This window comes from Haliotis asinina, chromosome 3 (assembly GCF_037392515.1).
Source record: "Haliotis asinina isolate JCU_RB_2024 chromosome 3, JCU_Hal_asi_v2, whole genome shotgun sequence".
NCBI lineage: Eukaryota > Metazoa > Mollusca > Gastropoda > Lepetellida > Haliotidae > Haliotis > Haliotis asinina.
Window position 1 is genome coordinate 80,347,448 of NC_090282.1, and position 16,041 is coordinate 80,363,488.

At 39.2% G+C, this 16,041-nt stretch overlaps 1 protein-coding gene across 1 annotated transcript; it reads right to left on the reverse strand.

The window, feature by feature from the left end:
• Nucleotides 1–755: 755 nt before the first annotated feature.
• LOC137278546 (uncharacterized) lies at nt 756–15,376 on the reverse strand. The gene is made up of 5 exons (XM_067810978.1): nt 14,656–15,376; nt 9,498–9,548; nt 8,683–8,722; nt 5,383–5,455; nt 756–3,583 (listed from the first exon to the last, which is right to left on the reverse strand). Exons 1-5 carry the CDS (start codon nt 15,202–15,204, stop codon nt 3,451–3,453), a joined length of 846 nt encoding a protein of 281 aa, XP_067667079.1. The 5' UTR covers nt 15,205–15,376; the 3' UTR covers nt 756–3,450.
• Nucleotides 15,377–16,041: the final 665 nt, after the last annotated feature.

Below are 16,041 nucleotides of genomic sequence, written 5' to 3' on the forward strand. Positions count from 1 at the left end.
TTTTAGCCTCCGAGCTGAAGAATATATTGTCATTTCTTACAAATTTGATGTCAGGAATCAACAACAGGGGTGTCTGGATGTTAGGGGGTGGGGTAGAAAATGTGAATAAGTCCCAGTCCTAAAGAGTTAAACCTTTGTCAGTGAGTGTTAATAATAATACATGTACATGATATAATAAGTCAGCTTCTATAGCACAGACTCTAAACACCAAGTGAGTGCTCGCAACGTTTAATCAAAATCTGATTCTTATTACCCTGGATAACCCAAACTGCCTGCTAGAAGCTGCTGTGAAGGTTACAGTCACATGGCTTTATCCATCTGGGTACCCATTTTCTGCTAGGTGAACAGTGACTGTTTTGAACAAACTCGCTTGCCTAAGGTGAGACCACATGTATCACATGTGCTTCATTGTAGGACAGGACTTGAGATCCTAGAAACTCTCAGGAGTTGAGCTGCCAAACATGATCAGCCATCCAAGGATTGTCCGAGTTCAGCGGTACTTACCTTCAGCTGATTCATGACCTGAGCTCTGTGCAAAGGATCACATGCCACGACGTTGATATATTTATTATTTTATATCAATCTGCACTTAGGTAACATGCTATTTCTCATTCATAACTTTCTTCCAACATTTTCTGCTGGTGAAGATTAACAGCAGTCATGTGTAAACTATATCCCTGATGAGCTTCAGATATTGCCTTTCATCCTCTCAGGAAGCCACACTGTGATGATAAATAGTACATAGTTCAATATTCATGTTATGTATTCATTTATTTTCCAAATATAATGAAAATATACTGAACATCAAAAGAAACGCAATTTTAGAAAAAATAAAAACTTATAAACGTAATGTTCACATCTTCTACTTAAAACCTTCAGAAAAAGCTGGAGCATTTATTTTGTAGTTCAGTAAAGAAAAAGAGAGGTCTAATGAAGAGGTATTTGTAATGTTATGAGTTATTGGTCATTGACCTTGTCCATGTATTTGTAAGTGATCCGAAATGACCATGACTCATGCACCTTGTCTTACAAGAAAGATATCATTTGCCCAGGTGAAACAAGTGATGACAGACAAGAAATAAATCTAACAAAGTCTTACATCAATAGATGGAAAAACAAGACACATAATGTTATATCACAGCATCTTCTGAAAATTGAGTAGGTTAAAATTAACAAGTGAACCCAACAGGTTCTCAATTTTGGCTAGATGGGTACTACACTGTTCGTGTTAGCCCTTCAAAACAACATGTTTATTTTACCTGCTGTTTGGTGTATAATTAGTCTGTTAGGTACCCCCATATGTTGGGTGAGTCAAACCAGCAGACATATGTTCAGAATACATGACTGGTTTTGAGCTAATGCGCAGATAAGCCTGTGTAAGCCCCTGTAGATCAAGGTTACACTTTTGTTTGTATGTAAACACACTGGGAAATGTGAATTTGTTTAGTTCTTTGGATCTGTCATAAGCTGAAAGAGTGTGACCTATTTGCAGCGCTAGTCGATTGTGATTCTGCTTGATGCTGTTTATTTATAAGTGACACAGAAAGTTCCTTAAATGTATTAAACTTTATGAGCAGATCAAAATATTATTGCTAAAGCAAATTGTAATTTCTGTTGACCAATAGTAGCATTGTCAGTGATGTAAGGGTTGTGCACATACTATTTGGGACAGACAGGAAATAAAATCAAGGCCGCAGTGTATTTCAATAATAAGGACAGAACATTAGGAGATAATTTGTAATTATTTGAAACTGATGTTTAGATACTGAACTGTTCGATCAGAAGTCTGTAACAAATGTGTTAAAAGAGGTGAAATAAATTTGAATACAAATATTATTAAACATCATCTTTTTGGATTGTACTGAAAATATTGTTTTGAACTGAAGTTAACGGTTGAGTTAGTGTAATACTCCACTAAGAATATAATGTGTCATGGTAACCAAGTAATTTTTGAATGAATATTGTGTTTTCATGACTGAGATATGATAAGTCAAGTTACTGCATTACTCCATTTAAAATAGTTATTATAACCAAGTAATTTCTGAGTAAATACTGTGTTTTCATGACTGTTAAGTTATGATAAGTCAAGTTACGGCAGTACTCCATTTAAAATATATAGTTATTGTTACCAGGTAATTATTGAGTAAAGACAGAATTCTGCTTAATTATCCATGCAAAGGTGATAGCTGAGTATGTGATATATGTAAATTATTTGTTACTAGGTAAGTGAGATAGCTTTCTATACCAGTGGATAATCTGTAGAATGCAAGATCATTGAACTAAGGGAGACAACCTTGTATGGTGTATATGCCTATAGGTAACAAGCCTAAAGTAGACTTAATTTCAGTATTATTCATTACACTCCTCTACTGAGTAACCTTGAGATCAGAACACTGCTTACCAACTCACAAAAGTGGACATTCACATGTACCTTTTGAAATTTTATCTCGAAAAGGTTTGTACACGAATGATTCTGAATGCTATTTTCTGTAAGATCGCTTCTGGGTGATGCACACTGAGCACGTTACAAGACTGTCAACATTGAGAAAACTGTCGCTGAAAATAGCATTTTTGTCAGTATTCAAGGTTGTCCGCTTGCGGAAATATTGGCTAATGGTAACCATGTCATCAGAAAGCCTTAAGCATATATATACTGCAGTTGAAATAACTGTGTTTTATTTTTTTTTTAATTTTCATTTGTTGAGGGATCAGTGTCATGGATGGGGCATTTTGTAAATCCAACCAAACCCTAAACAGTAGCTGTTGTCTGATTGGTTAACTCTGTTCGGTCGTCTCACGTTTGATTGGATGGTCATAGGTCGTTCAAAGGTTACCTGATGCGACCTCCTACTAGGGTTTGTTAGACTCAGTAAGAGGAGTGTAACAAAAAATACTGAGACTAAGTTTACTAAGACAGATAGGTAACCAGTGAGTGTCAGGTTACTGAACTAAGGGAGACAATCCATATATTTATCTTGTCCTGTAAACTTTCTGTAATATTTCATTGTACACTGACATCATCTTAATGGATCAAAGAACAAATTGACGAAACCAGAAATACATAAGCTATTGTCTGTTCCCAGCAATTTTGATAGCTACGACACAAACAGACTCTTGCAGGGGTGCTACATGTAGTAATTGTAGATTTGTCATCTGCACCTCAAATTTCAGATCAACCCTTGGTTCTAGTTTGTTTTACTTGTCACATATTCCATAATTTCACAGCTGAAAAACTGAGAACAATTAAAGTCATTTGTTGGAAAGTTATCATGCATGGGTTGCAAATAATGTTTGGTATGTTTTGGAAAATTCAAAATGGCTGCCATAGCTGCACTGTTGTATTCCCGGGTAGTCTTCAGAACAGTGCAACTGGACATTGTTTTCAGCATTGAATTTATACACTAGACTCTATTAGTGAATGCAGCAGGTTGACTGTTAACATATCAGGCCTCAGTTCCTCATGATGGCTGGATGCATGGCCTGGTGTTGAATCATGGGAGGGAAGCCATCATAATCATCATCCATCATCAGCTGGGCCATCAGGTCTTCCTCCTCCTTGTTGTACTTGGGGAGCTCCCTTGGCCTGAAACAGAACACCATTCAGTTATACCAAGGGAGGGCAATGTGACCATTCAATATAATAAAATAAATCAGCAGATCCCGGAAACAATCTTTGTGTGGTTTGGTTGCTGTTTAGTACAGCCCTAAAAATTTATAGATTTGTATTATACTGGACAAGAACAGTTAGGATATATGTAAATTTTGAAATTCTGAATAGTGATCTACTTGACACACTAATAACATATCAATCCTAAAAATACCAATAACCCTAACTTACTTTGTCCAGCATATATATGATGGCATACTGTAAGAAACTGAGTCTTGACTAGTGAATCCAGTGACTGATATGATGAGCAATGATCAACACAACTGAGATATGACGATGTGTCAACCAAGTCTACAAGCCTCATCACCTGATTCAGGTAATCAACTGGAAGAATAAGCCTGATTTGCTTAAGACCAATTCTAACCAGGTCAGCCATGTAGGATATGTGAGACAAACCATATGTATGTTCATTTATATGAAGGTGTACATTCCTGTGAGTGAGTGAGTGAGTTTAGTTTTACGCGGCACCCAGCAATATTCCAGCTATATGGCATCGGTAATTGAGTCTGGACCAGACAATCCAGTGATCAACAACATGAACATTGATCTGCACAATTGGGAACAAATGATGTGTCAACCAAGTCAGTGAGCCTGACCACCCGATCCCCTTAGTCGGCACATTTCTGTGTGTTGAAGATGTCACCATGTGTTAGCCCAGATTATGAGGATTATGGGGAAAATCCAGCATGTGTATTACAAAATGTGGTAACAGCGAATTGTTTCTATGCAAATGTGTCACTATATTATATGTTGGGCATTAATAGAGGTAGATATTTAAAGCTTCATTTAACCATCAAGGACCATATATCATGTCATTGTCGTCAGCTCTATTATTCAGGAGGGAGACAATCGCTTCTGTAACCAGTTATTTGATGTCCCACAACGGTATCGAGATACATTAATTGCGACCATTAGCTTATCCAGTCAACGAGTTTCTGTACATTATTGAAAGCGTTTTAGCCACAGACGGGATATAGTTTGAACAGAGACCATATAATAGATTATAATCTATTATATGGTCTCTGGTTTGAATAAGGCATTCCACGCCTGGGTCACTGTACAACTACTGGCTGATTTATGCACTAAAGGCACGTTCTGTTAATACCTGACTGTCGAGCAATATTGATGTCTGTTGACTCGTATATAATTCATTAGTGTAAGCGAGTCAGTAATTGAGTGATGGATATTCTACACGTTAACTGTTTTGGTATATCCAGGGATACTCTACAAAATGCATGAGTCTCCTTGGTATATCAACCCGTGAAGGCCCGGGGTAGAATAGGCCTTCAGATCTCATGCTTGCCATAAAAGGCGACTGTTCTTGTCGTAGGAAGCGACTAAAGGGATCGGGTGGATCGACTTGGTCGACACATGTCATCGATTCCCCCACTGCGCAGATCGATGCTCATGTTGTTGATCACTGGATTGTCTGGTCCAGACTCGATTATTTACAGACCGCCGCCATATAGCTGGAATATTGCTGCGTGCGGCGTAAAACTCAACTCACTTACTCACTCCCTGGTGTATCGCACGTGCATGGGAACGCTATGGACAAACCAAAAACACGATCGAGGAAATCTGGGATTGAATCCTAAACGTGACATTAAACTTCTGGCTTCCCCTGCCCTAACCGATTTCATATTGTCTTATTAAACCGGAAAAGGTGTATACGTGTATAACTTCACTGTATGTGTCATCAGTGTTGAAATACGCACGTGGGCTTCTGGCTGACAGTAGTCGGTTTTTCCACTGGCTCACTCGACCGGAGGTATCGAGGCGTCTCAAATTCTGAAATTAAACACGACATCCCACTGAATATAACCTGGCTAAAATATTACATATAGCTCATTACGTATATTCTATCGTTAAAGAAACTGTCCGGGAAAAACTAGAATGGGTACATGAGACTTACTGTATCTACACTAGTCTTTTCGTATTCTACTGCCAACGTGTGTGATTGCATGCAGGGACGCTTCAAATTGTTCTAATGTAATTGGATGATCAGGTTTGATTGGTTGATGCATGTCATCCTGTCTCATTTCAGAAAATCGGTAATGTAAATAGTTGTGTTGTCAGAATACCTGCAGTTCGACATTATATGCGTGGTGTACCGCTGAGTGTGGGGTGCAACAACTAACAAGAGAATACAATCTGCTGAATTCCACTTTGTTTAGAGACTACGTGGTCTGTTGAGGGAGACAATGATTCATCCAATATAAAAGAAGCATCTACATAATTATGTGCATGGATGGCCACACGTGGGAATTCCGGATTGCTCAATGGGCTGTGTATTCAGGGTGGGTGGCTTTGTTGATAGCCGTTCAACTATCAGTCTGGTCCAGCATCGATTATTAGGGCTGGTTATAGCTATCGGTCACAGAAATCGATAACCGTTAACTAAATATCAAGATGTCGGAAACGTTACTTTGAGCAAAAACAAATGCCTGAAAGAAATGAATATATTTCACAGCACAGGTAAATGGGTACATGTTTTAGCAAGGATTATTAACAAAACAGCGACCTGGTCATGAGTAGGCAGGCCATGAATAAAGTCCTAACTTTGCATTTTGTGTGAAAGAAATAAAGCTTTCTCCTATTTTTTCTTCTCTTAACCACATAGCTGCCTTAAATTGGAAATATAGTCTGGTTCATAATTATTGAGAATTTTTCTTCTTACTTTGAGCTATCCTAACACCTCAACTGATTCACTGATACTTAAAACTAAGTAATGGTATAAGGGAGGTAACTCATCTTGGCCTACTGAGTATAGTACAATTAGAGTTACCTCCCCTGAATTTGTAGCAGACGTCATTTTCCTCAGCACTGTCAACAGTGTCTGCTGAAGATAAAAGAAGGTTGATTTTTGAGTTGTGTAATCAAGGAATTGATGATGTAAATACATTGGCAGAGAGAACAGGAACTCCTCTTTCTACTGTGTATAGGATTAGGAAGAATTTTAAAGAGGGAAAGGATTTTGGGCACCAGAAAGGAGCAGGGAGACCCAGAAAATTGGACTTCTCAGATCGCGTCCGGCTGGGAATTTTAGCGTCTAAAAAGCAAAGGGCAAGCATCTCCAACATCAGGTATGAAATGATAGAAAGGGGATGAACAGTTGTATCAAAATCTACAGTTAGAAGAAATTTGATTGATCTTGGATGGGAGAAAAAGACTGGAATTCCTTCTCCTCTCATGAAACAAGAACATAAAGACAGGCGTGTTGAGTGGTGTTTGGCACATGAAAACTTTGACTGGGAAAATGTGATTTTTACTGATGAAAGCTCAATATGGGTATATCCCGATAATGTGAAAATATGGACAAAGTCTGCGCCAGCACCGTTGTATCGACGACCTAAATACAGCCCAAAGTTTCATCTATGGGGAGGGATATCCTTATTAGGAACGACCCCGCTGTGTGTGTTTGAGGGAAATCTGACAAGTCAACGCTACACTAACATATTAGATAATTTTCTCCTTCCAAGTGCACATGTGTTTTATGGAAATGACTGGATTTTGCAGCTAGATAATGATCCTAAACACACCGCAAAACATGCCAAGCAGTGGTTTCAGGAGAAAAATGTGACTGCATTACCATTTCCTGCATATAGTCCTGACTTAAATCCCATTGAGAACATTTGGGGGATGATGAAGGAATGTGTGAATCAAAAGGGGTTGACAAAAATTGAAGACATGAAGAGAGAAGTGGTCCGATACTGGGACAGCATAACTCACGAGACACTAACCTCTCTGATAGGAAGTATGCCTACCCGTCTTAGACTGTGCCGTGAAGCTCAAGGAGACTTGATAAAATATTAAATTGTTACCTACACAACATGAAAATGTCAGTTCACTTTCACAATACATTCAATTTTATCTGATTTGTTCTCGTTTAATAATATGAAATGCTTTAGCTATTCTCAATAATTTTGAACCATACTGTATATTCAAAGATATTGATTTTGAATGGTTCGTGATCTTTAAGATGTAAAAGATGTTAAACTTGTAGATTTCCAATATAAATTTTTGCATGGAATTATTTATGCTAAAAGAGAACTTTTCAGGATGAAATTGGTTGACAATTTCAAATGTATTTTCTGTAACGAAGCGGGTGAAAACATTTGTCATATATATTGGGAATGTGAGGAAACCCCAAAAAATTGGAATGAACTTCAAATTTGGATTAATCAAAACATGCAGGAACTGCAACTGACAAATTTTCACGTTTGGTTTGGTATTAACCCACTACCTTATCACACGATACTTTCTGCTAAAAGATACATCTATATTTGCACCCTGAAAAAAATAATACCAAACTTAGAAAATTTATAATGATAATGGTTTTAAAAGATGTGGTCATGGTGGAAAACAATATTTCCAAAAGAAACAATGCTTTCGATAAATTCTAAAAAAAATGGTCCCTTCTATTTCCACTATTTGCTTTAGAATGACCATTGTGTACTGCTGAACTATTATGTGCAACATACCTGTATAACTGCATTTATATTCAATGTTTCGGCATTGTATACTCACACATTACTACACATATCAATATTCTCCAACCCTGTATTGATGGGAACAATAAAAAAAATTAAAAATTTTCTCCTATCACAATTGTTAATGTACGATATAACACAATTTTCAAATCGATAATTATCAATAATCCTTCCTACCAACGATATTTCCAATTATCGATCACTTTAGCCGGTCATATCGATTATGATTTATTCCCTGTGTGGTCCTTCCCTCTGTGGCCCTTATGTTTTCACGCCTTGTTAACGACCCTTCCCAGAGTACCCCCTTAACACAACAGTTCCCGCACTTGCCTCTCGTTAGAGTGGACCCTGAATTTGTTTTTCACGTAATAGGCATGCGGGCTACTCTGGGAATGCAACATCGGTTGTGTTCCCCCGATTGTCTTTACATCTCTTGGTTGGAGTGTGTCCATAAATGACGGGTCGCTATAGCTGTTGAGGGACCACCGATATCCAGTCCTGTATCCTTGGAAAGTTCAAACTTACCGTCTTGTGTCGTCGAGAAAATGTCCTTTTCTCGAGCAGGCTGTAAAAGAAAATGAACAAAGGATTACCTTCAGAGTCCTGGCGTGTCTTTTCTCTCTGATGAAAACAAATAGAAAAACACCATTCGTCACGAGCTACTGGGTGGATAAACCATGTTTAGTTGGGCTAATCTTGACCAGCTTTCGCAGAAATAAAGCCACACAGTATATAAATCGCTTATGATTCATAAGATGTGTTAACCCAAGGAATATAATTGATTTAAAATGTTGTATAATGTATCCTGTATCTTATGGGATAGATTTTAACAGGAAGAATCGCCAAACTGAGCATATCTATTACAAAAAGACTACATACACGCGTATGTCACATTTTCTGTGAGCTGGTCACATCATGTTATCAACAATTCAACGATACTGTCAATGCCTTGGGGCCTTCCTCTCTCATGGACCCATGGTGGTCCGGGGTAGAACAGGCCTTCAGCAACCCATGCATGCCTTAAAAGGCGACTATTCCTGTCGTAGGAGACGACTAACGGGATCGGGTAGTCTCGCTCGCTGACTTGGTTGACACATATCATCGGTTCCCAATTGCGGAGATCGATGCTCCTACTGTTGATCACAGGATTGTCTGGTCCAGACTCGATTATTTACAGACATATATAGCTGGAATATTGCTCAGTGCGGCGTAAAACTAATCCCACTCACTCACTCTTCACTCACGATACAGTGTAACACCATGTAACAGATTGTCCCTTCACAACATCATACAAATTATTCTCTTCGCCTGAAGAAGCAAATGGCCTCAAACCATCTTACCTTTCCCTGGTTTGCAGCCCGGAACCTGGAGGCATCAAACCCTTTGGTCATCTGGAAAGAGTCAAACACAGAATATTCTTTCAGTAAAACTGGGGAGGTGAGAGTATTGTGTGAAGATAGTGTTGTCGACTGAGAACCTACAAGGTACATTGACTGTTCATTGACTAGACTATATAAGCGTGGTCCAGTGCAAATGCCACGTGCGGTCTTGTTGAAGTACAATTAGCAGACACAATGTATTCATGATACAATGAAATGTGAAGATGTCACGTGGTCTTGTTGAAGTGCAACTTGCAGACACAATGTACTCTTGACAAAATTAATACCCGTGAAGGCCCGGTGGTGGCCTTCACTAACCCAAGCTTGTTGTAAGAGGCGACTAAAGGAATCGGGTGGTCAGGCTTGTTGATTTGGTTGACACATATCACTCGTTCCCAGTTGCGCAGATCGATGTTTATTCTGTGTATCACAGGATTGTCTGGTCCAGACTCAATTATTTAGAGACCGCCGTCATATAGCTGGAATACTGCATTCTGCAGGGTAAAACTAAACTGACCCACTCACTCATTCACCAACAGACGTTACCGTGACACACAACAGTACGTGCCCTTTTTTCTGAAGGAGGTATATTTCCTCGGTTCTACTAACATATTGAATCTCAACGTTGTTAATATAATAAATCTAGGCGATATATGTATGGTGAGACCTACAAATATGCTATTGAGTTGGGTTCAGCGAGTGAACCGTTGTACGTGCTTCGGCTACATCACGTCTATACCTTCACAAATGTTAATTCTGCACACAGTGCAGTACTGTAGTATTAGCATTTAGATTACCTTCTCGTCTTAGTGACAGAACCTGTTAGTAATCCAACATACTGGATACAACACACCACATTGTGTGACAGCGGATGTCTTGGGTTGCTGGCTTATATTATTACTGAACGTCAAGAACTCTCTCTCTCTCTCTCTCACTCACTCACTCACTCCCTCTCTCTCTGTCTGTCTGTCTATCTATCTATCTAGCCACGTACTGCATTCTTTATTCGAAATGCCTATAACGACCTGCTGATATAACGAACTATATCAGAGGCCCCTTCACTGAATATGGTATTTACTGTATACTAGTATATCGTATTTCCTGTATGTCGTGTTAATTAGCAGCGCGCTCGGCCTGAATTTCGCAGAGGCCAAACGCCCATTGCCTCAGACCTTTGTGAGAAATTCTTTACACGTTGTCAAGAATATATTTGATCAAGATTACATAGATAGCCTTGGGATATCGATCAGTCAGAACAATAGGCATTCTGCGAAGATAGATGAAAATATATTTTAACACAATATTGTGTGATCGGCATCGAGGAAGTAGTTGGAGGACAACAATGTAATGGCATCAGCGGGGCAGGAGTAGATGAGGGGAAGGGTGGACCCTACAGCAGCCATGGAAACCAGGACTGACTCGACACTTCAGGTGGTTCCTCGTCTTCATTCACAGCTGAATTACCGGGAAATGATTAATCTTTTAAAGATTTTATAAATTCATCTGAAACCGATATCCGAGTCAATACTATTTAATAAGAAGCAGGGCACAGACACTGGCACCCGCTGTTATACGTGCAGAAGCAATTCAGACAGACGCACGCCTTCGTATACACTATACAAACATTGTGTTAGGATTTGGACCCGAAAGCCGTAAAATCTGCAAAATACACAGATGTAATAAAATTTCTTTTCTATCCGCACTTCATCTGTAAATGGTGAAAACGTCTCTTATTGTGTATATTGTAGAATCAATAAACGTTAATCAACAATACTATCTGTATTCAGTTAATGTTAAATTTACTCGTTGCGTGGAATAAATATAGCTCAATACAGATTGTCCTATACATGCGGTATAAATAGAATACCTAGACTAACGCTTATTCTCTGAATATGCATATATAATTTTCATAGTAACTAACCCTATTAAACTGGAAAGGAGCCCAAGTCAGATCAGAGAACCTGGGGAAATCTAGACTTGCTTCATTTTGGGCTTTAGCTCTGCAGGGAGGGCTCATTCTCTTCTCACAGAGGTTACTTCTGTCATATCTTCCTATGTTTCGTAGGAAGATATGACAGGAGAAACCTCAGTGGGAAGAGAATGGGGAGAGCTGGACTGAAGGGAAAATAATATAGTTCAGGGACTGTGAGACTAACAGACATAAGCAATACACTGAAACAATGATATAAGACTTCGCAGACAACACCGGGATATACGCACTTATGTCACACTGGCAATGCGCTAACTGTCGTATAGGACATCGAAACAATATGCCACATGCGTACGCAGGGGCGTAGCTACCATTATTTAAAAAAAGATACAACTTACACGTGATTGTTGTTCAAGCACTAATTGGTATCTAATCATAAAGCTTTGCAGCCTATCGGGCTTACGCGAAGAAAATGGCTTCGCGCGCGCCTGATTCGGTTATCACAATGTGAGTCAGCCGCGGCTACGTACCACCTTCGAGGCACCAGGGGCTGATTAGAACCTATCTGGGGTAACCTTTGCTAATCAAGCATACAACGTAGCGAAGAAACCCAGATAAAGAGCTTTTAAAGATGCAGTCTTAGATATACAACAACATGGAACCAGGAGGAGGATATTAGCAGCCATACATTTACATTGCTTTTTAACGCACATATTTTACAGGTTCACAAGTGTTTCGTTGTTTGACACTTGTAAGCTGTCATTTCACCTGTTCTACTTGGTGCATGTGAAAAGATAAAAAAAATTTAACAGTATGTATTTCCATAAAAAATCGAAAGAAACATTTAACTTAATTACATTCAATAAAACGGTTAGGTATATATAAGTTATGAGCTACACTGTAGGCGTCGACTGGGTGTTGCTAACCAGAATACCTCAGGAGTATTGACTGTTGGCAACATGACGTATATTTAGGTCAACTCGGGTTCCCATGCCAGAGTTTTGAAATCAAATACAATTACTGACACGAATACCATGAGAACCATGCAGTTATGGCTTGTTGGGTACAATTCATAATGCGTGTGTGTGTGTGCGTGCGTGAGTGCGCGCACGCACTCCAACCCTATTGTCCGGAAATTTTGATGTATGACCATAGAAACTCGGGTGAAATGAAGTGTGGAGGATAAAACTAAGAGTAAATATTTACACAATACTGGATGTCATACTCGCAGTTTCACGTACAAACGTTCTATTTGTACGGACTGTGTCAGCGCATGGTCCTCAGTCATCATCGATTGCCATATAAGGAATTGTGGTTCATTTTAATGACAGAATTGGTTCAAGAATTTCCGAAGTTATCTGTCTTCTACACCAGGGTAGTATTTCCTGTGTCTTTCTCACGGCCGGGCACCTCAACAATGGAATCGTTCACCATGTACGACAGGGCAATGAAAGGTCGTTACTTTATGGTTCACTCATAAATCAACGTACTGCTGTACAGTATATGTAAACTAAACGTGGTGTCTTATACCAGGCATGCTTGTGGAACATAAGTAAATGATGCAGTTTCGAGTGAATCACATTATGCACCTTATGCACCTTATGCACATTATGCAGATTACTGTGCCACTCAGCTTTATACAGGGATATGAGATTTGTGATTCTGTTAAAATGTACACGCAACATACTGACTGTTAGTTCATATAAACTTGCTCGTCGAATAGCCTCCAACGCTGTAGAATGTGTCTGTGCCATTACTGGAAGTTGACAGCTACATAACATGGCGCAATGACGACGGCAAATCTGGTGGACGGTTTGATGTAACCTGAACCTGTCTGAGTAACTATCACACACGCTGTATCGTGTACCTTGAAATACCTGATGTTCGTAAAGGAAGCTAAAATGGTAGTTAATGTTACTTTTTCAGTTTTCAGGTTCGTAGAAAAAGAGCACTGAAATCGAACCTTTTGACAATTGCGAAATCATAATGTTGTTGAACTGTCCGAAATTTGGTGTCGATTCTCATGCGTAGGGATTGGCAAATTGCTGCTTCCCAAAAGGAGTATAAGAATCTTCTCAGTTCCTTATGTTTAAATTTGACAATAGATACCAACATGGAATAATCTGTGATTAGTTCAGTACGGCGTTCAGCGCACTAAACGTATGTTTTATGTATTATCCTTGAGACTGCCACTGGCTGGAAAGGTTTATGCTTGTCAAACCTGGTTGCTATAAATATAGTAAAATTGGTTGCATGCAATGAGTTGGCAGTGCAGGGAGCTGACAATACATATTTGTATGGTAACTTATGCAGTGTTAATGAGTCCGTGCAGTGGAGTAATACATACCTCAACTGTTCCCTACCAGTTGCGTTGGGAATAAAACAGACCACGTCATACAATGTTCCGTGATGTTTACACAACGAAACACATACGTATCTAAATATACCAAATTAAAACGGTAATATGCCAAATGGAAATGTATTATACCACCAGAATTATTGAGAAGAAAATCAATGATTATCTGATTAGATAGAAGCATTCACAGATTAAGACACATACACAAAATGCAATTCACAGGTGTGAATAGGCCAAAAATACCTATGCGCTTTGAATATTAGGTAACATCACATTCGCAATCAGTTACATAATTTCAAGATTCGTTGAACTAATCGCCAATGTGTTTTATGTTTGTTTGATTGAGCTTTGATTATAGGATTACAGAGTATAACCAGCTATTACTTTCCATATTGTAATATTATATAATTGTGTCGAGGAGCGCTAATGTCGCCCCACACGACAACGCACACACGACGACCTCGTGCGGTATGTGGTCAAACGTAATAAAATTGCCTCAGATTGTTTTAATGGGGATCTACAGCTCCACAAAATGTTAGCCCAATCACGTTTCATTACAGTTTTTAACTGAACTTGTTTCATCTATTTCAAATTTTATGATTAAAAATAACATTCCATAATGAAAAAATAGACCAAGAAGAATTATATCTATGATACCCATTTGAACATCCCTTCAACAACATAATGTTTGTTGATTTGCACCGTAATTATTTCATATGTCTGTAATAAATTATTACCGTTTCATTCGTTTCATAATTACTGAGATTGTATTATGATCCAACGTACTGTAAAAATATTGTGTGCCTGTTAAGAAAGAAAGGTCTCACCCCTACCTTTTCTTCTTCTTTCTCCTCGTCTACGATCCATTCGTCTGGGTTCCTGTAGATCGTCTTCTCTCTAATCAGCCTATCCTGTCCAAATGTGTACTGTTCTCTCGTGTGGCGTTGTGCGTAGGTCTCTGGGTACAGTTCCTGCGATTTGATTTCGTTACGAGAGTTCTGTTCTTGTTCCATGTTGGACACATTTGAGTCTGTTTTTGGCACTGGTTTTGACGATGTCTTTCCAAGGAAGTCGTCCCATTCATCATCGTCGAGGTCGGAATCGCTATTCCATTCTAATCTATTGGGGGGTTTAGTGTCAGTTTTAACTGTTTTACTTGGAGAACGTTGCGTGGTAGTCTTGTCAACACTGGAGTCTTTGACTGGTGATTTCGTAGGCGATTGATTCGTCTTTCCGGTGTCCGTATTGATTCCGCTTTTGGAAAGACCTGTCGTGGCCTTAGTAGGTACGTTGTTATTTACATTAGCAACAGTCACTGGCTTTGAACCTCCTCCCCTCGTATCAACCCCACCTGTCCTTTCCTTGCTAGATCCAGATCCCATCGTTCCACATTAATTTCAGAGATATCATCACATTCGAATAAAATGAAATCCGTTTCGTGTAAAGCCAAATCCGATTGTAAAACAAAAGTAAAATACGTCCTGCATTTCGCCCGGAGAATACGCACAGCTTATCAGTACTGGTAGGCATGCAAACTGATACACGCTAAGCAGTGATTGCTTCCCTTGTGCCTTAAGTAAACGTGTGTGCGGTCACGTGTATGTTACATAGGTTGTTGGACTCTCTCAGTGAGCTAAGAATAGACCAGGCATATATTGTCGAAGCGAGGCAGTTCAAATATTCACAATTAACAGGCGCTATAGAAATGGGTATATTCGATAACGTCGTCCTGCGAACAAGAACCTGAGAATTGATCATGTTGATTGGATTTTTGGATTTACCATTTCAACGCACCCACTGGACATCAAATTTAGAGTTAACAAAGATCGTTTGCAGTCAGGTATTCAACGTCATTGATAGCATATAGAACCAGAGAGCTCGACAGTAGAAATATAATTTACTAGTACATACTATTATCGATCTCTTTCTATCTCCCACATGTCAAATACAAAAAACATCAATACCCCACCTCACCCCCTTCCTTCCTATAATTCTTAAGCGTACCCTCTCTCTTTCTCTCTCTCTCTCTCTCTCTCTCACACACACACACACGCACGCACGCACGAGCGCGAGCGCCTAATATTAAACATGCTTAATATTAATCCTAACGTTTATGCCTAATGTTATAATTAACATTAAACCTAGCCTCCAGGGGAGGTTCTGTCGTGACGTGACCACGCTAGCGGTAGAATAACTCAGGCCAGAGCTGATACCATCAG